Source organism: Podarcis cretensis (assembly GCF_951804945.1).
Source record: "Podarcis cretensis genome assembly, chromosome: 3".
Taxonomy (NCBI): Eukaryota; Metazoa; Chordata; class Lepidosauria; order Squamata; family Lacertidae; genus Podarcis; species Podarcis cretensis.
Window position 1 is genome coordinate 31,392,384 of NC_137172.1, and position 24,457 is coordinate 31,416,840.

At 42.0% G+C, this 24,457-nt stretch overlaps 1 protein-coding gene across 1 annotated transcript in view; it reads right to left on the reverse strand.

Annotated features, from left to right (window-relative positions):
• Nucleotides 1-426: 426 nt before the first annotated feature.
• HHIPL2 (HHIP like 2) overlaps nucleotides 427-24,457 on the reverse strand; it is a 28,890-nt gene continuing 4,859 nt past the window's right edge. The window contains exons 2-9 of the mRNA XM_079969225.1: nucleotides 21,382-22,034; nucleotides 19,297-19,440; nucleotides 18,397-18,728; nucleotides 10,585-10,711; nucleotides 10,187-10,332; nucleotides 9,442-9,523; nucleotides 5,031-5,113; nucleotides 427-1,555 (exon numbers count right to left, since the gene is read on the reverse strand). Of these exons, the coding sequence (XP_079825351.1) occupies nucleotides 1,155-1,555; nucleotides 5,031-5,113; nucleotides 9,442-9,523; nucleotides 10,187-10,332; nucleotides 10,585-10,711; nucleotides 18,397-18,728; nucleotides 19,297-19,440; nucleotides 21,382-22,034 (1,968 nt within the window). The 3' untranslated portion in view covers nucleotides 427-1,154. The remainder of the gene's footprint in view (nucleotides 1,556-5,030; nucleotides 5,114-9,441; nucleotides 9,524-10,186; nucleotides 10,333-10,584; nucleotides 10,712-18,396; nucleotides 18,729-19,296; nucleotides 19,441-21,381; nucleotides 22,035-24,457) is intronic.

A 24,457-nucleotide genomic window follows, 5' to 3' on the forward strand; every position in this document is an offset into this window, starting at 1 on the left:
ACATCAGTGTGGTGGAACAGGCTGTAAATGCATTGGAAATATGGCAGTCATAACGTGAAAAAATGAAGGAAGCAGCAAAAATGCCTTCTCGCTTCATTTAGGGATGGCCTTAGTCTGACCCTGCTAAGTCATTCTTAAGTCCTCGCCCACTACTAGACATAAGGTTTTCTGCAAAGCATAGCTTATTATCCTAATTGTTCCTATCCTACCCATATCCAAACACAGGTAAATTCCCACCCCCCAATACTGGTGCATTTGGAATTTGTATCTGTGATAGTACAATCTGAATCCCAGATGTCCAGGAATATTGTACACCTGCATTGGGTGTTGATAGGATGTTGTCTAATAAAGTGACCAGGTGAGACCTACAACATAAAGCATTTAAGTTGAAACATTTTTTGCCTTGCAAGAGAATCGATTACACAAATAGACGCACTTTGATTTATTTCTTCTCATCCAGCATTTTATTATAGGGAGAGAGAAAACACGTGTGCTTTAGAATGTATGTTGCAACTGATAATAGAAAATCAACTGCCCATCAAAATATCAGACAGGGCAGTTTATTTAATTCTGCTCCCTGTAGCTAATTCCTTAGAAGGTTTGCATTTTATTTGACTGTTCAGCCATTGAAATGCAGCCAATGTTCCTTGCTTACTAACCTTTTGAGATACAGCCTTGCTCTCCCCGAGACAAAAGTACCACAGACTTATTAACCTCGCCATCTTTTCAGTGGTGCTCTTTGCCATGCAAGTTGATGGGGGAACTGAATTTCCTGAAGAGGGTGCAAATCACTTGCTGCTTCACACAGCCAAAGCAATCCCACTGACATTCCTGTAGAACTATATTGCTGTAAATGGCCACCGCTTCGCCTCCTTAAATTGATTAAATGATCTTCGGAGTAAGATTTCTGCAAAGCAACAACCTGGAACCCATCTGGGGCATTTAAACTCCTCATTAAGCGAATGTGCTGCATCTGCACAGTGGCCTAGCAGCTGCTTGCTTTTCCTGGAGCGGAATGCTTTCATTCATATACATATATATATTTATTTGGCGTGTAAACTACACACTGATCTCACTCTCTTACTAAGAGCGGAACGGAAGCAAGTTGCCCAGCAACTCCATCTACATTCACATAACTGGTGTATACTGGAAGTTCAAGCAGCACCTCTTAAGCTGGACCTCTTTCTCTTCTGCATTTTCTCCTTAGCCGCTGACTTCAGCTTTGGAACCTGTTTCTTTTGGGCTCTGGTTAACCGGGAGCCTTTTTGCTTTGGCGGGGAGGTCGTCACCATCGCTTTCGAGACCCGTGGAGGCCTCGTCTTTTGCACCGTTCTGTCTGACTTCGTCTTGGATCCCCGGGCCTTGGGGGTTTGTGTCATTTGCTGCTTTCTGCCAGACCTGGAAGGCTTCGCTGCCTTACGTTTAGTAGGGTCTTTGTGGGAGACAGGCTTCTTGGATCTTGGAGTGGAAGAATTTGGGGGCGGTTCGGTAGCATTGAAGGCTGTTTTGGGGGGACGGGTTGTAAGACGCTCTTTAAGCAGTTCAAGGACAGTTTCTGTGAAAAGACATTTTAAGCGGTTACCATCCTTGTTTCAACAGGTTGAATTACGATACGATACGATAATCTTTATTGTGATTGTGCCATACAGAACAACGAATTGGGGGGGGGATCTACATAAGACCTTTAAAACCAACAATCCTGCTATCTCAGCTATCCCAACCTGGTTAGCCCCCTAAAAACTGATACCCCATTTTTAAAATAAAATATACTCCCATAGAGACTCCTTACACTGCGTATAAAACCATAATCGCATTTGGATAGAAACTGTTTCTCAGGCGGCTAGTCCTAGTCTTTATAACCCTGTACCTTCTTCCAGAAGGCAGAAGCTGAAAGAGATCATTTCCGGGGTGTGCACTATCCTGCGCTATCTCTGCAGCTTTCTTATGGCACCTGGAAACATAGATTTGATCCAAGGTGGGAAGAGTGCACCCAGTTATTCTCTCTGCAGTCTTTACAACCCTGGACAGCATTGTTTTTTCCCTGGCCATGCAGCTCCCAAACCACACACACAAACCATAAGTTAATACACTCTCAACAGTACAATGGTAAAATGCCATCAACAGGTCCTTTGAGAGATTGTTTTTCCAGAGGATTCTCAGAAAATATAACCTGCTGTGCTCTCTTCATCAGGTCTTTGCTGTTTTCTCCCCAGGTTAGGGGAGCAGCGATACAGAGCAACTTAAGATGGTGGGTGGGAAAGGAACAGAAAAGATTATTTATGTATGTGACAACAGCAGCGCGGACACTACTAGTCCAGAGATGGAAAGAAGAAAGAGTCCCTACCAGAGAGGAATGGCAAACCAAGCTGTTAGACTACGCCAAAATGGCAAAACTGACCGGAAAGCTCAGGGACCAAAAAGACAAAAACTTCAAGAAAGAGTGGGAAAAATTATAATTTATTGAGGAGACCGCTGTAAGCAGATGGAAACATTAGCAGGATTTTAATCTCGCTTGTAATGTAACAAATACTATGGACAATATGGATAGATATAAAATATAGATTATGAAATAATATGCAGTTGAGAAGGTTGACAATAGGACCCATGGAGGGGATGGTTGGGAAGTCTTGAGATTCAGAGATCTCTCTTTATATGGATATGTTATTTGGTATTGTTATAAATCTATATTTGTAATATCAAAAACGATTTTTTAAGAATGGTGGGTGGGGTGTCATTATCACAGAACTTTGCAACATTGCCTGAACCCCTCCCCTCAGCCACCCTTAACAACAGCACCCCTGCCTTGAGTCACTCTATCCCTCAGCCTCACCTACCTCACAGGTTTGTGGTAAGGATAAAATGGAAAGGGGGGGGGGACTTGGGAAATATTCTGAGCTGTTAGGAAGCGATTTGCTGACTTGTGTAATCCACCCTAAGCTTCAAACATTTAGTTTTGGGGTGAGGAGCCATTGACCAGTGCAGAGTTTCCCAAACTTGGGTCTCCAGCTGCTTTTGGACTACAGTCCCCATCATCCTTGACCACTGGTCCTGCTAGCTAGGGATGATGGGGTTTGTAGTCCAAAAAACAGCTAGAGACCCAAGTTTGGGAAGCCTTGGACCAGTGAGCCAAAGTTGGGATTTCGATTAGGCCCACAGGGCCAACCCTTGAAAACCACACCCACCTGCTCCCCCACCTGATATCATCAAGTGTGGAGCAGGTACCCATGTAGCCACATGGGACTACAACTCCCATCATAAAGAAATGATCGAGAGCTTAAAGTGAGCTCCGAATTGCTCTTCTGCAGGAGCAAGACTTGTTCCCCCTGTTCATCAGCTGACGGAGAGTAGGAACATGCCAAACACCAAGTGGTTTGCACTCAAGCCGCTTTGAAAATGGAAGAGAAAAGGTCCATTTTAGCCAGCAAGTGTCCCTATTTTCCAGGGACATCCCTGATTTAGAGAAGCCGTCCCGGTTTCTGATTTGATCCCAGAATGTCCTCCTTTTCCTTAGGATGTCCCTATTTTCCTTAGAGCAATGTTGGAGCGTATGGCATTATCCCGACCCCCGAGCCGTCTGAAGGCAAGCCTGTATAGGGCAGGTTTTTAAAGTGTTTAATGTTTTATTTTGTTCTTATACAGTGGTACCTCGGGTTAAGTACTTAATTCGTTCTGGAGGTCCATTCTTAACCTGAAACTGTTCTTAACCTGAAGCACCACTTTAGCTAATGGGGCCTCCTGCTGCCGCCGTGCCACCGGAGCACGATTTTTGTTCTCATCCTGAAGCAAAATTCTTAACCCGAGGTACTATTTCTGGGTTAGAGGAGTCTGTAACCTAAAGCGTATGTAACCTGAAGCGTATAGAATCATAGAGTTGGAAGAGACCACAAGGGCCATCGAGTCCAACCCCCTGCCAAGCAGGAAACACCATCAGAGCACTCCTGACATATGGTTGTCAAGCCTCTGCTTAAAGACCTCCAAAGAAGGAGACTCCACCACACTCCTTGGCAGCAAATTCCACTGTCGAACAGCTCTTACTGTCAGGAAGTTCTTCCTAATGTTTAAGTGGAATCTTTTTTCTTGTAGTTTGGAACCATTGCTCCGTGTCCGCTTCTCTGGAGCAGCAGAAAACAACCTTTCTCCCTCCTCTATGTGACTTCCTTTTATATATTTGAACATGGCTATCATATCACCCCTTAACCTCCTCTTCTCCAAGGTACCACCGTATATGTTGGAAGCTGCCCAGAGTGGCTGGGGCAACCCAGTAAGATGTGTGGGGTATAAATAGTAAAATTATCATTATGGAATGGGACCTCCCTATTTTCATCGGTGAAATGTGGGAGGGTGTGGGCGGTTTCAGTGACAACTTGGACTGGTATCCAATCCACCTTTTGACGGGGGTGGGGACAGATAAGGGTCTGGTCCCCCCAGGCTGAAAAGTTCACCCCTGATTCAGATATACTTAGAACAGAATATATACATTCAGACTGGAGGGTTTTGTTGTTTTTTCGTATTCTGCAACAAGTCAGTGATACAGTACTATTGCATTAGTGATGGTGGATTTACATTGGAGTGTCCACACATCACATGACTTTTTTTGTTGTTCTGCAATGCTTCCCCAGCGATACGGTATTAGTGTCGCCTAGAAGGGCACTGTTGGACTACAGCACAACAAAAGCAAGCCAATTCCTGCCTCCCCACCCCCCACCCCAAAAATACCACAAATCCTAGAACATTTGTTGTGCCAATTGGAAACCTGGCAGTATGTCCATTGCAAAAGCGATTGCAGGTGCAAACAGTGTCAAAACGTGATTGTGTATAACCACCCCAATACCATCATGAGCAAAATAATCACAAGTGTACAATAAAGGGGGGGGGGGTAACTAAATTGATAATTGATTGATTGTAGTATTTACTTAGTTGGAAGCCTTTAATGGTTGGCGCATACATCAACAGTTCCTTTCAATGTGTCTTAGCATTTGTGCTACATAGCAAACAAAACAGAAAAATGCCACATATCCTTGTTGACTTACTTGCACGGGGAATGAATGGGATTCGCTTACTCTTCGTTTTCACTGGAATAGGCTTCTGTTTACATTTCCCTGGTGGAGCTCTCCTAAAAAACAAACAGATTCGGTCACAAAAATTATGTGTGGACATCTTGAGAATGGATAAGGAAGCCTGTGTTTGTGGTGGTTTTCTAGAAGCAGATAGCCAACTTCAGTCTTTCTGTTAAATCATGAGCTTGCCAGCGAAAGACCTTGAAAGCACTCTGATGCTAACAGAACAAAAGCTACCGGTATATCCTGCCCAAATCCTTCCATTAGTTTCTCTCCTTGTGAAGAAGTGGATTTTCAGTTAAGGAAAATGTCAAGCATTTTGTACTTGAAAAGAACTCTCTTCCTGATTTAGGTTTCCTGCGGATATTTGCCTACTACCGGTATATCTTTGGTTTTAAGTCTTTCCACTGCTCTGCTAAATTAATTGGAACTGTGATACAGTTATCATTCCCAACGGGTCACATGCGCGCCATACTTTTAAAATACATGGCCTCCCAAAGAATTCTGGGAACTGTAGTTTGCCCCTCCTAGAGCTACAGTTCGTAGCATTCTTTTTTATATATAATGAATTTTATTAGTATTTTCCACACAACAACACAAAAGCTATCAAAAAATAACAATACACAACACACAAAAATCAACATTCGAAAACTTAAAAAACAAAACAAAAAAACCAAATCCATATCTTACAAGTTAATATTATAAACACTAAAACAACAACAAGACATTGACTTCCGCCAATCCCACAGCAACTCCTTTATCTCTCATTGTGTCTTCCTGTTTTCCTGTTTTCTTTATCCACTCTATCCTAACATCTAGATATAAATCCTTCTTTCATATCCTTTCACTTCACAAGGTTATTCCAGACTCAGCCAGATTTCTGCCCTCGAACCTTGACTTTTGAGGTATTCATTTAGGCACTCCCATTCTTTTTTTACTTCACTTTTCGGTTTTTGTCTTATTATATCTGTCAATTTAGCTAATTCTAAGTATTCTGAGAGCTTACATAGCCACTCTCCCCTAGTGGGTAACTGATTCCCTTTCCAGTACTTAGCCACCAGGATTCTTGCTGCAGACGTTGCGTATAAGAAAAAATTAGTTTTGTCTTTTGGGATATCGTCATTTAAAATTCCTAAAAGGAATGCCTCTGGCCTTTTACTACATGATATTCTTAATATTTTCTTTATTTCTTCGTGGATCATGCTCCAAAATTTCCCAATTTCGGGGCATGTCCACCACATATGGTAGAAGGTTCCTTTTTGTATCTTGCATCTCCAGCACTTATTATTATATGTTTTATTCATTTTTGCAAGCCTTTCTGGTGCCAGGTACCACCTGTGATACATTTTCATATAGTTCTCTCTTATTAAGTAACGTGCTGTAAAATTTATATTTTTTGTCCATAGTCTTTCCCATTCATTATATTCCATTGGATGGCCCAGATCTTGTTCCCATTTTTTAATGGCCTCTCCTTTTTCCTCCTTTTCTACTTTACCATTTTGTAACAGTTTATATATTTTTGAGAGTCTGTTCGTTGTTATATAAAATTTCTTTTTCCCATACCAAGATTTTTTTATCAAACCCCTTAAGCTTACTATCCTTCTCAAATATTGTTTTTAATTGGAAATATTCTAACCAATTCACCGCCCTCTCTTTTAATTCTTCAAATTTCTTTACTGTTGGGCAATCTTTTATCTCTTCTACGAGTTCCCTATATGTTAGCCAGCTATCTTTCATATTGCTTCTATGCAAGGCTGATGACTCTATAGATGACAGCCACCAGGGAGTTTTGGCTGTTACTATTGTTTTATTTCTTTCCCAGACTTCAAATAGGGCCTTTCTCACCAAATGATTAGTGAATCCTCTATGTGCTTTTATTTTATCATGAGCTAGGTAGCCATGCCACCCGAAAGCATTCTTAAACAACTACATTTCCCAGGATTCTTTGAAAGAAGCAAGTTCTCTAGAATCTCAGTATTTAGCGGGAGCAATTCATTTGTAGTAAAAGAAACAACTTCAAGGGTAAATATGAGCAAGTGAGTGATTTTCCACAAGAAACTCACATGGTGCCCCAATCCAGATTGGACCCTATAGCTACATTTTATTTTATTTTACAAAACAGGCCTGTTTAACCACACTTTTAAAACAATTGTTTAACAAGTGTTAAACAATATAACATGTCGTTTGGCTTTGATGAGTTCTCACATTTCTCCCTTGAAAACTCCATGGCCTTTTAATGCTACAGTAGTTGAGACAGTTCTCACTGTCTCTCTTGAGTGTAATTCACAAACATGGTAAAGAAATGAATGGGGAATATAGACTTCTAAAAACTTGCAGAAAGGTCCACTGATCTTCCTGGAAATTCTTGTTGGACACTTTTTCCACCGAAGGTGAAGTAATACCCATTCTCAGATAGCATGAACAACAGGTTGGTAAGTTTTGTTGTTTTTTTGTTGTGTGTGTGTGGTGTTTAAAGCCTTACATTCTCCTCCTCCCCCCACAAAAAAAAGAGATTAAATGGGAGGGAAATAGATGCTGGTGGTTTGATGCCAATGCCATCATGTGGATGCTGCAAAAAAAAACAACCAATAACAAAACCAAACCTGCATGCATAAGAAGCATCCATCCCACAATAAATGCACATCTGAAAGCACCCATAGGCTCAGAAAAATAAAAATAAAATCTGGAAAGTGTGTATCAAAGAGATTAAAGCTTCCCAGAACTGCTTGACATCTTCATAACAAGGTGAAAAGAACATGAAAATTACTATCCGCCCAGAAAAGCATCCCAAATGTTGATAGGCCTGGATGTCTTCCCTGCTTGGGAGCAAAAGCGATGCTTACTTGGTACATTAATCTTTTGGATATCCTTTGCATAAAAGGAGGTAGACAAACAGTGAATATTTATTACTGTTGTTGATGTGCCCTGCCATTCCTTGGACAGAAGCTCTGTCAACAACTCTCATGTTTTTCTAGACTAGTTCCTGAGTCTCAGACGAATTCTATGGTTGGTCTCAACTTCAAAATAAATACAAGCTACAAAGAGATGTGTTTTTGCCTGCTTTCTATGCTGCGGGTTGCCTGCAAGCCAGCTCTCCTTGAGCACAAATGGGGACAGAGTTCCCTACAGTAGGGGTGAAAACAGACACAATATAAAACGAGTAACTGAACTGAGATGTGCGCAACAGCAGACTGAACACTGGCCAGGCCTAGCTCCAGATTTATTTCCAGTTTCTCCTATTTGGTAAACAGGTCTCATGCTATGCTGCTGTTTCAATTATTACTAATAAAACATCCACCTCTTCATTTTGGGTGTGCTTCTTTTAGTTAAGCCTTGGTTCTAAGCCAATTCCTTGAACCTCTCGAGTTACAACTGCGATAATTTGGCTTCTTTTGCCTGAGGCCTCAGAAGCAGAGTGGTACTTTAATTCTTGCTCCTTGGGGTCTTGGGGACAGCTAGTGTGGATTTACACACAGGAAAAAATACTATAAATAAGTCAGAAATTAAACCGTTATAACCAAGGGGGGAAAACCCCTATGTAAAAATGCTAGAGAAAAGTTTTGTGCTCTCTGGCGCCATCTGGTGCTGCATGTTTATAACACATTCAAATCACTGGGGGTTTTTTACTACTGTAGCTGAGTCCCTAGAGTACAGCCTGAGATCTCCTGCGCAAGTTGGGTGAACAAAGCAGGAGTGGTGGTAGCTCTTCTACCTAGCATGGTTGGTTTTTTACTCCTTGAGAGTTGGAACCATCTGAACCACCAGGGGAAGAATGACCTAGGGTTTGGGGTCAGGTTTCTTGATATCAAGTGTAGTAGCTTATCCGATATTTAATTCTTGTTACTGATGGAACATGCTCCCATGCTTCACAGTATTTTGTTATTCTGTGCACTGCACACACAAAATACCTTCATGAGACATTCTTCCCTCAAAGAACCCTGGGGACCCTTACAGAGTTACCTCTCCCAGCAACTTTTAACAAACTACAGTGCCCAGAATTCTCTGAAGGAAAGAGAGTTGGGAAAAACAATTGTGGGGCTTTTGAGGCTCTTGGTTTCCTGATCCTCAAGTCCCTTAAAAGGAGTTTAAGCCTGTGGGCTCCCACTGATTTAACTGGAGCCCAATTGCTTTAAATCAATGTACTTCATTTTAATTAAATTAGTCGATTGGCCTGCAAGTGCCAGAGCAAGAAACTGTGGCTTCCCAGGAACATAGTTGTTCTGCAAGTTTAATGCATGAAACTGAAATCCAGTCATGTGAATGGGGTGTTTCTGTTGTATCTATCGCCCTGGAAGAAAACTGACAAATGTTTGTGTGTGATGCTGATGCTGTTCAGAAAATCAGCAGGTCACAGGGACATTCAAGGACTTGAAAAAGTACCCACCTTGCAGGATCCACAACTTTGTATATCGATCCATGTGGCGCAAAGGCACTGGGGTAGGACGTAGCCATAAAATAGAGCTCAGCTGGAGACAACAGGAAGAGAGGAGAAAGCCAGGAATGTGAAATTCATCAGAAAAAGTTGCAACAAGTTGATAATAGTGCAATTTTTCCTCTCTATGTAAGCCAGGCCTGCGCAAGTTGTAACCTAGTAAAGGTAAAGGTAAAGGGACCCCTGACCATTAGGTCCAGTCGTGACCAACTCTGGGGTTGCAGCACTCATCTCGCTTTATTGGCCAAGGGAGCCGGCCTACAGCTTCCAGGTCATGTGGCCAGCATGACTAAGCCACTTCTGGTGAACCAGAGCAGCGCACGGAAACGCCGTTTACCTTCCCGCCAGAGCGGTACCTATTTATCTACTTGCACTTTGACGCACTTTTGAACTGCTAGGTTGGCAGGAGCAGGGACTGAGCAACGGGAGCTCACCCTGTCACAGGGATTTGAACCGCCGACCTTCTAATCGGCAAGTCCTAGGCTCTGTGGTTTAACCCACAGCGCCACCTGCGTCCCAAGTTGTAACCTACCACCAGCCTAAAGCAACCATGTGGCCTTCCAGGTTCCTGACTATTCCAGGGTTGCCATATTTCAAAAAGTAAACCAGGACACCCCAAAAGTTGTTGAGCAACTCAGAGTTGGTGGGCTCCCAAAAAATGCTTTCCTAAGAAAACAGACACAGCAACCAACATTACCTGCTTCATCCTCAGCGAAAGAAATGATGTATTTGCTGTAAGAGCTGACCATCCCTGGAAAGGCACAGGCTTTAGTGCTACCAATGCAAATGTCTTGCTTCTTCCATTTATTTGCTGTCTCATCTTCTTGCAAAGCCATAAGCCGACTGGATGAAAAAACAAGAACACGTGTTTTATGGTTTCACAGCTCCACTGTAGCTTAGAAAAACTCTTTCTGGTATATCCCAAAATAGATCCAAGGCTTTCTCTGGGGCCATAAATACTTTTTGCTACTCCCCATTGCCATGTACTGTGTGAGCCCATGACTAGGGATGAACCAAAAACCAATATTCTGAGATGGTCTATAGGAAAGTTACCTTCTGTACTGAAAAGTCAGTGGAAATAAGTTTGTTCCTTACCCATTCATAAAATCACCAAAAATGTATAGGCCGTTCAGGTTTGGAGACTCACATCCTCTATACACATAACCTCCAGTGACTGATTTTCCCACTGTATGGCTGTAGGCAAATATTGGAAGTATATCATCTGTTAAAAACAGAGAAAATGCACTTTAGTCAATTAAAACTGTTTGATTATCTTAAAAGGAAATAGTCATCCTTCTTCAATGCAAGAGCAATTTTTTTCTAAAATAAATTGGACATTTAAAGTAAAATTAGTGTAGTTTATAGCAGTGTTGTCCAACCTTTTTCCGTCTGTGGCCCCCATCCGACCTAGTTTCCTTCCTGTTGCCCCTCCCATGGGCGCAGGCACTTATTGGGCGTAGGCAGTAGACAACTGCCCCCAATAAGTAAAAAACAATACAAATCAGAGGTACTGCCCCCCCCGAAAGAAACCTGCCCCCCTAACAAAAATCCTGACTTCCGGAGGCGGCGCCATCGGTAATGGCGGATACCCTCTGAAACGGAGGGGGAAGCTCCGCAGAAATCGGGTCCACCGCTACAGCGAAGCGGAGGACCCTCAAAAAACCCACAGGCGGGTGAAGCCTGGGGCCGTGGGGCTCAGCGGGCACGCTTTGCGCCCCCCCGAACTGTCAAAGGAGCCCTGAAAAGAGCTCCGGAGCGGAGCGGGGGTGTAGCGCTGTGCTGGAGCCGATCGCTACTTCTGCGGAGTGAAGCTGCATAGCAGTTACCGGAGAGCGCTGGCCTTTTTCCTGTGAAACATCGGATTAAAACAGCTATCCGTGAGTAAGAATTGGGAACTTGGAAAGATCAAAGTTAAGACCAAGTACTGGACTTTGATTTTGAATTTGAATTTGAACTTGAAACTAGAAACTTGAACTTGAAATTTGAACTTGAAACTAGAAACTTTGATCGGGACTTTGAACTTGAATTTAAAATTCGGACCTGAAATCGGCAAAGTGCAAACAGGAAGTCCGCTTTGCCGATCCTGTAAATAGAATAAAAGCAAGGGACAAGGGAACTTTGAACCACTGACTTGTTTTATATAAAGAGCTAAATTTCACTGTCAGAGCAAAAGAACCCCCCCCCCCCAAGTAGGGAAGGGGGGATAAAAAATCCACCACTTTACTTTTAACACTGATCTGCCGGTCTGTCTTAAATAAATGCAAGGCTACTGTGAAAGTACTGTTTATGGACATTGTAACTTTTGCTACTGAATGCTTAGAAGGACTGGTAACAATCAAGGGAGCCTCCAAATTTATAACTTTTTTACTCTTTTACTCTTGCAACAAATTGGAAAGATAACTGGGGAGCTGATGAAGTTACTGTTTAACAATTATTGAAGAAACAACCTGGTATTCTGCTCCCCTAGAGGAACTGTGTGTTATAGCTGGGGATTTTCCACTGCAGCTGCTATTGTTTATAGCTAAGAAGGAAGCTTGGGAATTGTGTGAGTGACCTTGATTTCTAGAGGCAAGCAATGGAAGAGAAACAACCAGACAAGTTACAGCCTCCAGATAAAGTATCAACAAGAGCAAAAATTAAACAACAGCAGCAGCTACAGGCACAGCAGCAACTCCAGCATAGAAGAACATCATCAGCAGGACTCTCTGTTCCACAAGCCACAGAAAGGGAAGAATCAAAAGGAACAGGATCGGATTCTGCAACATTAGATAAGATTTTATCGGCTCTGCAAAATTTGACAGCTAAGATTGATCAAAATACTTCAACTATTAAGGACCTGGGGCAAAAAGTAAACGATTTGGGGACGAATGTGAATTCTAACACCCAGGCGATTGACAGACTGGTGCAGGAGTCTAAGGAGACAAAGAAGACAGCGGAGGAAGCCAAAGAGAGGGTATTGGCAGTAGAACAAAAGATACCACCAATAAATAAAAAATTGGATGAATACAAGGTACAATTCTCTTTGATTGAACTTAAAGAGAAACAGACCAACTTGAGAATTAGATCGGTCCCAGAAATAGAAGAAGGAGACTTGATAGAACTGTTGACATCGGAATTTGAGGAGTGCTGGGACCTGGATCCAGAGAAAGAAGAATTTAAGATAGTGAGTGCTTTTCGATTGGGAAGGGTTAAGAGGAAAAATAGGCCGAGAGACTGCTTGATTGCTCTAAGGACAAAAGAGGAAAGAGATAAAATACTGAGTCTACACTACCAGAAAGCACTCGATATCCAAGGGGTGAGAATTGAGATTTTTAAAGATATCCCGAAATACCTGCTTGATCTTAGAACCAATTACGGAAATTTGGTGGACCTGCTAAAAAGAAACGGAATTTTGTTCAGGTGGGAATTCCCACAAGGCCTCTCGTTTACATTTAAAGGAAAGAAAATTAAGATAAGATCAGAGGAAGATAAAGAGAGTTTTCTGAGAAATTTTGGAGAAGAATTACAAAGAGAGGCCAGAACAAAAGACTCGGAAATATTAGGACTGGGACCACCTGACTTAGGAAGAACTCTCTTGGGACTGGACCAACGGAAAGAGATACCGCCGACAAACCAAGAGCAACTTCTAGGAGCAACTGGTGGAACATCAGAATAACAACAACATGTCTCTGCAGATGTTAACTTGGAATGTTCGAGGTTTGAACTCCCCCAGCAAAAGGAAGAGGATTTTTCATATTCTGAAAAAGGAACAACTGGACCTAATTTGCCTACAAGAAACACATATAACAAGACTCCAAAGGAAATTATTGATAAATAAAAAGTTAGGCCAAGACTTTATTTCATCAGACAAAGTAAAAAAAAGAGGAGTTGTGATCTACGCAAAAGAGAAATTATCACCAAAGTTTCTCCTTAAAGATGAACATGGACGATTTGTGGCAATTGAAATACAATTTCAAGGAGAGAAATTAGTAATAATTGGAGTCTATGCACCTAATGAGGGGAAATCAGAGTTTTATAAGAAACTGCATGAGACGTTAATGGACTTTATAGATCGAAATATCATTTTGATGGGAGATATGAATGGCGTTGTCTCGACATATATGGATAAATCTGAAAGACAAGTAGTCACAAAAGATGGAAGACTACCAAAGACCTTTTTTGAATTGACAGACAATATGGACTTGATTGATATTTGGAGAACTAAAAATCCCCTAGGTAGAGAGGGGACCTTCTTCTCTGAAGCCAATTTGACCTGGACTAGAATAGACCAAATTTGGATTACAAGAGGGATGGCACCCAAGATTCGAAAGGTGGAAATCTGCCCCAAAATCTGCTCCGACCATAACCCAGTGAAGATGGATATGAAACTAACACCTACTGGTTCCTTTAGATGGAGAATGAATGACACCTTGTTTAGAGACTCTGAAATTGTGAAAAAGGCCCAAAAAACACTAAAAGACTACTTTGAGATAAATTTGAAGACTACCGTGGAGAAAAGAGTAATCTGGGATGCAAGTAAAGCCGTAATGAGGGGGTTTTTGATCCAGCAAAATGCTATAAAGAGGAAACTTCAAGAGGAGAAGAAAGAAAAGATTTTAGAGAAAATTAGAGAAGGCGAGAAGAGATTAAGGACTAAACCTAAGTCACAGGACATTCTACGAGAAATTAAACTACATCAGGCACAATATTTGAAAATGGTTAACCAGGATATAGAATGGAAAATTAAACAAATGAGACAAAAAACCTTCGAATCGGCCAATAAGTGTGGAAAGCTGCTAGCTTGGCAGCTGAAGAAAAGACAGAAATTAAATACTGTTACCAATCTTGAAGTAAATGGACGAAATATACAAAACCCACGGGAGATTCAAGACTGCTTCCAGAGATACTTTAAACAACTGTATTCACAAGGGCCACAGAATGAGATTAAAATCGAGGAATTTTTGGAAACAAATGGATTACAAAAAATTTCTCAAGAGAATAAATTAATATTGAACGACAAAATTTCTGAACAGGAGGTTGAAGGTGCCATTAAGAACCTGCAACTAGGCAAGTCTCCAGGCCCGGATGGGCTAACCTCCAAATACTACAAAGACATGAAAGATTACTTAATTCAACCTCTAATGGAGGTTGGCAATGAAATTATGGAAGGGAAAAGAGCGCCGGAGTCGTGGAAAGAAGCTTACATCACGCTTATACCGAAAAATGAGATAGAAAAGACACAACTAAAGAACTACCGCCCCATATCCCTACTTAATGTGGATTATAAAATTTTTGCTGATATTTTAGCTAGAAGATTGAAAAAAGTTTTAGCAACAATGATTCATAAAGACCAAGCTGGCTTTCTCCCAGGCAGACAATTGTCAAATAACACGAGAAACTTAATTGACATTTTAGAAAAGCTACAAGTTAATATAAATACAAAAGCTGTTTTAATATTTATTGATGCGGAGAAAGCCTTTGACAATATTTCGTGGAGCTTTATGAGGAAAAATTTGCAAGGGATGGGGGTTGGAGAAAGGTTTGGAAACGGTATAGGCGCGATTTACTCAGAACAGAAGGCGAAATTAATAGTGAATAATGCAGTAACGGAAGAAGTTAAGATAGAGAAAGGGACACGACAAGGCTGCCCAATTTCCCCTTTGCTTTTTATTTCAGTCCTGGAGGTCTTGCTGAATATGATTAGAAGGGACCAACAGATTCAGGGTATACAGGTCGGAGTTAAACACTATAAACTTAAAGCCTATGCAGATGACCTAGTACTGACGTTACAGGAGCCAATCCCTAGTTCTAAAAGAGCACTGGAAATAATACAAGAATTTGGTCGGGTGGCAGGTTTTAAATTGAATAAATCAAAAACTATGGTTTTAGAGAAAAATTTGACAGCAGTAGAGAAGGAAAGGTTTCAGGAAGAAACAGGTTTAATATTGGTGAAAAAAGTGAAATATCTAGGGGTGAACTTGACTTCGAAGAATGTAAATTTATTTAAAGATAATTATGAGAAGTGTTGGTCAGAAGTGAAAAAAGATCTTGAAATTTGGACAAACTTGAAACTTTCCTTACTGGGTAGAATTGCTGTTATCAAAATGAATGTATTGCCAAGAATGTTGTTTTTGTTTCAGACGCTACAAATCATTGACAAAATGGACTGTTTTGAGAAGTGGCAAAAAGAAATTTCTAGATTTGTCTGGCAGGGCAAAAAGCCCAGAATAAAATACAAAATTCTTACTGACGCAAAGGAAAGAGGGGGGTTTGCCCTGCCGGACTTTAAGTTATATTATGAAGCAGCAGCTTTTTGCTGGCTGAAGGATTGGCTACTTCTTGAAAACACGGATATTTTGGATTTGGAAGGATATGATAACGTTTTTGGGTGGCATGCATATTTGTGGTACGGTAAGGCTAAAGTGTACAAGACATTTAAAAACCATATTGTCAGGAAAGCATTGTTTAATGTCTGGATGAAATACAAAGATTTATTGGAAAATAAAACCCCTAGGTGGCTCTCACCTATGGAAGCAAAGGCCTTAAAAAAGCTTAATATGGAATCTAATTGGCCAAAATATTGGGAAATTCTGGAGCAGGAGGGAGATAAAATGAAATTGCAAAGCTATGAGAAACTTAAGGATAAGGGGCGAGACTGGTTACATTATTTTCAAATAAGAGAGGCCTATCATTTGGACAGGAAAATTGGCTTCCAGGTGGAAAAATCAAAGTTGGAAACAGAATTGTTAGAACCCAATGCTAAGATATTGTCGAGAATGTATAACTTGCTGTTGAAGTGGAATACTGAGGATGAAACGGTAAAATCTGCTATGATAAAATGGGCACAAGATGTCGGTCATAACATTATGTTTGTTGACTGGGAACAGTTGTGGACCACCGGTATGAAATTCACGGCATGTAATGCCTTAAGAGAGAATATTATGAAAATGATATATAGGTGGTACATGACCCCAGTCAAACTTGCAAAAATCTACCATTTGCCCGATAATAAATGTTGGAAATGCAAAGAAACTGAAGGGACATTCTTTCACCTTTGGTGGACGTGCCCAAGGATCAAGGCTTTCTGGGAGATGATATATTATGAACTGAAAAAGGTATTTAAGTATACCTTCTTGAAGAAACCAGAGGCCTTTCTTCTGGGCATGGTCGGCCAATTGGTGCCAAAGAAGGATAGAACTTTCTTTATGTACGCTACAGCAGCAGCAAGAATACTCATCGCAAAGTATTGGAAGACACAAGATCTACCCACTCTGGAAGAATGGCAGATGCAAGTAATAGACTATATGGAACTGGTTGAAATGACTGGCAGAATTCGAGATCAAGGAGAAGAGCAGGTGGAAGAGGATTGGAAGAAGTTTAAAGTCTATCTACAAAAACACTGTAAAATCTTTGAATGTTGAGGACATTGAAAAGGAAAGAAGGGGTTCTAGTGACTGAGTTAAATAAGAGCACAAAGGGAGGGATCAAGAATCAAAATGAACAAAGATTGAGCTTGCTGAACTAATTATTACATAGAATACAAGATCGGGAGGCGGGTGGAAGTAAGGAAAATAAGGTTTTGAAGGTTATAATTGGAAAGTGAGGGATTTCTTTTTGCTTTTTTTTATGTTAAAATCTCTTTTTCTCTTTTCTTTTTTTTTGTCTATGTTTTCTTTTCTTTTGCAATGTTTGTGAAAACTTTTCTTTTTGTAATGTTTGTGAAAATTTGCTTTTTTTTTTGTTCTTTTTTGTGAAAAATGCAATAAAAATTATTTAAAAAAAAAAAAAAATAACAAAAATCCTGGCTACACCCATCCGTGGCAAAAAAAAAGGGAGAGAGAGAGCACTACATCTTGGTGGCCCGCCCCCTTACCCGCTTGTGATTGGCCAAGCAGATAGCTAGCCAATCAGGATTTCCCCCTTCACTTCTCATTTCCCTCTGTGGCCCCCTAACCTTGTGCTGTGGTTCCCCCACTTACGCATTGTTCACCATGATCCCCTTGGAATATCTTGGTTTATATGGAAACACTGGTTTATAGGACCACCATGCATCTACCTTTGCAGCGGACAGACCTCTGTTTGAAGGCGTCCTCTGGTTGAACGGCTGATGGGCCCAAGACTGGTTTAAAAATAACTAACCATAAAAATGGAGAGGAGGGGTCTTGAAATTACACATATTCAGAGAACTCCAGCAGTGGAGGTAGATCATGACAACTAGTGGCCACGAATAGCCTTTTCTGCCGTGTATTTGCCAAATCCTCTTTTAAAGCCAGTCATGTTGTTGGCCATAACTATTTCCTATGGGAGCAAATTCCATAGTTCATGTGTGCTGTGTGAAATACTTTCTTTTGTCTGTCCTGAATCTTCTACCGTTCAACTTCACTGAATGTCCCCAGGCTCTGTGAGAAATGGAAAACATTTCTCTATTCACTTTCCCCAACCCCGTGTGATTTTATATGCCTCTATCATGTCTCCTTGTACAGTGGTACCTCTGGTTGCGAATGGGATCTGTTCTGTAGGCCCGTTCGCAACCTGAAAAGAACGCAACCCATGTCTGCGCACGCGCAGGTTATGATTCGCCTCTTCTGCACATGCACATTTTGTGTGTCTGCGCATGCGCGAGCGGCAAAACCCAGAAGTAACCCTTTCCGGTACTTCCGGGTCGCCATGGGACACAACCTGAAAACATGCAGCCTGAAGCAAACGTAACATGAGGTATGACTGTACTTGCCTTTTCCTGAAACTAAAGCACTCTAAATGTTGTAACTTTGCCCCCAAGGATCTTATCCTTAATGAAGTGCATGTGCACTTCCTAGCCCTTCACAAAGGAATGACAAAAATGATAGCTGCAGAATAACAGTTAAACCAAATAAAAGGTAAGATAAGGCCTTCCCACAAATACTAAAAATGACAGGTAACATTCTTTACCCAAGGAGGAATTTTGACAAAGCTTGATGTCATAGCACTCAAAGCCTTCTTTAGCTCTCCAGCCGTAGTTCCCGCCTTTAAGAATTATGTCCACTTCTTCAAACTTGTTCTGGCCGACATCTCCACAGAAAATTCTCCCCCTTCCTTTGCCACTGAGCGGGTCACCTCTGTCCACAGAGCAACGCCACATGTTCCTCACCCCATAGGCATAGACTTCTGGGAGAGCTTGAGGGTCAGAGGCAAAAGGATTGTCAGAAGGGATGCGGTAAGGCTTCCCATCAGAGCTTCTTCCATCCACATTGATCCGCAAAACCTTTCCTAGTAAACTACTCCTGAGAGGAAATCAAGGCATAAAACAAGGATTAACGAACGTGACAAAGAAACAGAAGGGAGAGTGTTGTAACAGTTTCCATATATGCTGGCTGGCTGCTTGACTAGATAGGATATCATCACCTTCTGTCAAATGATACGCAAGGGAACTTACCGTATTTTTTGCTCTATAAGACTCACTTTTTCCCTCCTAAAAAATAAGGGGAAATGTGTGTGCGTCTTATGGAGCGAATACAGGCTGCGCAGCTATCACAGAAGCCAGAACAGCAAAAGGGATTGCTGCTTTCACTGCACAGCAATCCCTTTTGCTGTTCTGGCTTCTGAGATTCAGAATATTTTTTGTTCTTGTTTTCCTCCTCCAAAAACTAGGTGCATCTTGTGGTCTGGTGTGCCTTATAGAGCGAAAAATACGGTACATAAAATATTTGAAAAAAGTGATAAATGATAAGATAATCTTTAAAAAGCACCCTTGAACAGGAAAGCAGTGTTATTTTTAAAAGTATAATTTGCCTTTAAAGGCGAAGTAAGCTGTCTCATATGTAATCAGCACTTATTGAAGATGGACCTTACCTGTTCTGAGCATTCCCAAATTTACCAAAAGGGTCCCCAGCTTTCCCTCCATCCCCTGTAAACAGGTACATGTAGCCATCCAGGCCAAAGAGGATCTGTCCCCCATTATGGTTTGCGGCTGGTTCTTCGATTTCTAAGAGACTCCTGAAGAGAGAGAGAGAGAGAGAGAGAGAGAGAGAGAGAGAGAGAGAAACACAGAGATCAGAAACTAGGAAAAAGAGCAAGGGAGGAAGGCTGGTTAACATTCAGGGCCTTACAAAGTTCAAAGACGTATTTTAGTTATTCAGTCACTAAGCAGAACATCTTATCTGCATAGCACTCAATCTTTCCCTTTTCCTAGACAAAGCAAAATAAGGACCTTAAAATTCCTGGGATAATTCTATCCTTCTGATGAAATCTGTCTGCTGGATAGATCCGTCTTAAGTGAACATCTGGCACTCCCACTTGCCCTCCCAGGAGAGAAGCTGGGTCAGAATGTGTTGCATCCATCAGCATGCATAAGTCAATTAATGGCTTTGTTTTGATCTATGATAACTCTTATGCCAATAGGCAATCACCCGTGGTGGACTGCACGACACGTTGCAGGTCTAAGCCGTAGTCAAAGCAGGAAATCCTGACAGCAGATCAGCACAACTCCTGGATGCAGGAGCGGTGCTATTTTTCCAGAAAGAGAGGTGCCAGAGCTCACCATGAATTTCTCCCTTGCCCACCTGAGCTCCAGTGAACTCTGGCTGGGGGGGGGGGAGGGACCCTGCACAGGAGTATTAACTGTGCAAGGTCTTTCTGCATCCAGCCATTCCTATTTGGCAATATACTTCTCGATACCTCTATCCTGCTTCCGGCCACATCTTGAGGCGGCAGCAATTGAATGTGGGTGGAAGAATATTCAGACTAGGACCCTCAATAAGCTTCTTTTTTAGGAGACACTATGATCTGGTAGATGATAGGGTTGGGTTCTGCGCTGGACATTAGGCCCTGCACAGCAACTGGGAAAGTCACCAAATTCCCAACAGAGCCAATGTTTGGATGCAGAGGGTGTTCCCGATTCTTCCTTTGAATGACCACCTTTGATTCAAGTCAACAACACAAAGGAGCATTCTTTGTTGACATGGGTCAAGTCATACCTACACTTATGATTGAAAAGTGGGTAGCCCTTCCCTCCAATGTCAAAAGAGCTCAGGATCCAGCCTGTCAGAATCTGGGTCCTGTTCTCTGTCTCTGCTCTAGAGCATCGGCTGGTGCAACTGGTGGGCCAGGAACCCAAAACTGGCCATGCCATGGTCTAAGATAGATAGGGAGTAACTCACCTAGACTACAGATTGTCATATTTAGGTGGAAAAATAGAGCCAATGAACCTGGCAGTGATCTCCATTGAAGACAGTGGGATCAGGCTGTACAAGTAACCCCCATGTTACAGGCCGAAACTGAAACTACTCTCCAGGTTGAAGATTTGTCTAGATTCTTTCCAAAGTGCCGAGCGTAGGGCTGGCAAAACCTCCTTTCTCCCCTCCCCATCACATTTTGCAAGCATCAGCTGCAAGTCAGAGCAGTCTCTCTTGTGGCTACAAAGGAAAGCACACACCTTTGCTTTGCCTGCAGACACCTGTTGCCTGCTGGGAACAGGCCCATGCAGCCAATGAACAATGTGGACTCCGCCCATCAGTTGACATCATGAGTAACATCAGCTGATTGACAGGAGGACGTGGTTGGGCCTCATGGATCAAACTGGAACCTTTGTTGGCCAGCATTAGTCTGTGAGCTGAAGATTCCCCACCCTTACTAGCAACCTGGGTTCAAATCCCACGTCTGAATGCATTCTTTTATCTTGGATAGCACAGTAATGCTTAGCACCTGAGTCCACCTCCACCCACATACCTATAAAATTGCCCTTTTGCTTGGCCAGGGAAAATAAATCACAGTGCACAGAATTCATTGTTTCTTGGAGCACAGCTGGGATTTGCTTTAGCACAGAGTGTACTTGGTTACTACTTTATCCCACAGGGTCAATATGAGGACTAAGCCCTTGGGAGGAAGCAGAGATCCCAAGAAGATGGAAGGAGGAAGGAAGTTTGGGGAAAACATTACCTTTCTGTGCTTGCATCAGCCTTGTTGACATCTGACATGGAAACTCTTAATTCACTGATCCTGATTTTCTCCACCTTTTTCTTGTCCTGGTAGGAGTAATAAATGTAGAATTTCCCATTGTCCTTGTATTTGGGGTGGAAGGCCATCCCGAGGAAACCTCTTTCATCTCCTAACCAGGGGGTGGTCAGCACCATGTTCTTAATATCCAGAAAAGGCTCTTCCAGGCGACTTCCGTCTGGAAGAAAGACCCAGATGATGCCCACCTGTTCAGCCACAAACATGCGATGGGTGTTGTCGTTTGCGTGCGCCATCAGCACAGGATTCCTCAGTCCGTTGGCCACCTCTTTTAGGCACAGCTGAAGGCAGCCTTTCTTGTCCTCCACCACAGAGCCCAGGTTACGGTTCAGGTCTGTGTTTTTCAGCACGTCGGGGAAGCAATAGTCTTCATCCTGGATGTTAAGCAGGTTGCAGAAGCGGGTCTTGTTCCTCTCGCAGCATTCCTGGATGTGTTTGTCGTCAGTAAGCAACGTGATGGCAGAACGGCAGTAGAGGTGGAACTCCGAACAGTAGTCCGAGCAAAGGCCAGGCAGGTTCCGCAGGGGCGTCTGAGGATTCTCGGCATCGTAAAGATGAGCTGCGTAGGGTGAGCATTCCTGTTAAAGGGCGAAAAGCATTCTGAAAGTGCTGTGCAATGGACTCTATCTGTGTGGCTGCTGCTGTAGCACGGTCATGCCTCCTCAATCTGCACATTTATGTATTACAAAGACACCTCAAATAGCAGGCCTGAATAGCTCAGCTGGTTGGAGCGTGCTACTGATAATACCAAGGTTGCAGGTTCGATCCCCACACAGGACAACTGCATATTCCTACGTTGCAGGGAGTTCAACGTGATGGTCCTCAGGGTCCCTTCCAACTCTACAATTTTATGATTTATAATTCTAAGTGTGCTCCCTGACTTTAAGAAATGTAACAGCCCCATTGGATCAGACCAAAGGGCTATCGAATCCAGGGGGACCTTTGGCCCTCTGGATATTGATGGACTGCAGCTCCCATCAGCCCCAGCCAGCATGGCCGATGGTTGGAGATGATGGGAGACATAGTCCAACAACATCCGGAAGCCAAAGGTACCCCATCGCAGACCTAATCCAACATCTTATTTCCCACAACAGCCGTCCAGAAGCCTATGGGAAGCTCACATGCAGGACATGAGGAAATAGCCTTTTCCCACTGTTATTACCCAACAACCGGTATTCAGAGCATGGTGCCTCTGATGCTGAAGGTGGTATATAACCCATACCCTCTCACATGTCCCAGCGGAAATCCGGGATGCGAGCTTTTGGGGCCGTGCTCCTGTGTGAGTCACGTGGCTCACATGAGAGCAAGGCCCTGAAAGATGCAATATGGCTAGAATTGTTTAAAAGTACTTTTCCAAAATACCAAAGTCCTTTTAGTTGGGGATAATTCGTATGGAAATTCCCAGGTATCAAAAAGGGTTATTTATGTATGCCACTACTGCGGCCTGTGTTTTGCTAGCCCCAAAATGGAAAACAAGCAAGGTCCCAATTAAAGAAGAATGGCAACTTAAGCTGATGGAATATGCTCAGCTTGCAGACTTAACATAGAGAATAAGAGAACAAGAATAACATATGTTTAAAGAAGAATGGAAAATGTTTATTGAATATATGGGGGGAAATTGTGTACACTTGAACATGTTGGCAGCAATAAGATAAATTCAACAGTGTAAATAAGTTTTGATGGATGTAATAATGGAATACTGAATGGTTTATTTTATGTAAAATATTCAGGGATTTATGATATGCAAAATGAACCATGGAAAGAGAAGAAGGAAGGTCATTGATATTTTAAGGATGTTTAAATAAGTATTCTAAATTGTAAAACAGAAAATTTAATAGAATATATATATATATTCATTCTTTGGCAATCACTCATAGCCGAGTAAGATTATCTTCCATAAACCCAGTTTTAACAATGAGTCCGTAAGGGACTGTGAAGGCCACTTCTGGACCCACACATCCTTCCACAGTGGGGACATTGGTTCCCGGGCGGGAGTTGATCACAGTGTGGATTTGCCAAGCGTGCCTTCCTCTTAGCACGTTTCTCCCTTGCATTCTGAGTTTGAGTGTCTTCAAAGTCCATGACACCTTTGGTAAAGGGTGTTCTCCAACTGGAGCGCTCGCAGGCCAGTGTTTCCCAGTTGTTGGTGTTTATTCTACATTTTTTAGATTTGCCTTGAGACAGTCTTTAAACCTAATTTGTTGACCACCAGCATTACGCTTTCCATTTCCCCCCATTTTATTGGGGCAGTTGGGTATGATAACCATTGTTATTAGCAGCCAGTGATAGCCATATCTTCCATGAGTTGTCTATTCCCCCTTTATTTATTTTTTTTATTAAAAATTTATTAAAATTTTCCAGAATAAAAAGGAAAGATAGAAAGAAAGGACAAATATAGTTTACACTTAATTTCAGTAACATCTTTCCCGGACTTCCCCCTCCCCTCCCCCTCTTGTATTCCATTCCCTTAAATTGATTCCACAAATTCTTACCCCAAATTTTAAAGCCTTATTGTAATTTTAACTAACCCATTTATTCCAAATTAATTTATCTTATTTATCTTAATTAACCATTTCTCCTTATATTTTATATAATTCCCTAAGATCGACCCCATTTCCCTTCCACGAATTCCCCTATTTTCAAACAACAGACAAGAAAAAGAAAAAACAAGAAAAAAAGAAAAAATATGTAATTTTACAGCCTTTGGGTTAAAGATCTCTCCCCCCCCCCCCCATTCCCCGGTTCCGATCCCCAAAATTCATCCGTTGTCTACTGCCAGCCTGGTGCATCCACGTCTATATCTCAGCTCCACTTTGCTGTCTTTTAATAGCTTTTAATTTCAAAAAGTCCAATCTCGGAGAAACTCTCAAAAAAGATCATTCTTCTTCCATCCAGACCTCTGTGTTTAAAAGTCTAACTCAAATTCCGTTTCTTGATCCTTTTAAAGTCTGGATGTTCCAAATGCCCCAACTTCGAATTTAGTCCAGCTCTTTGCTTTTTC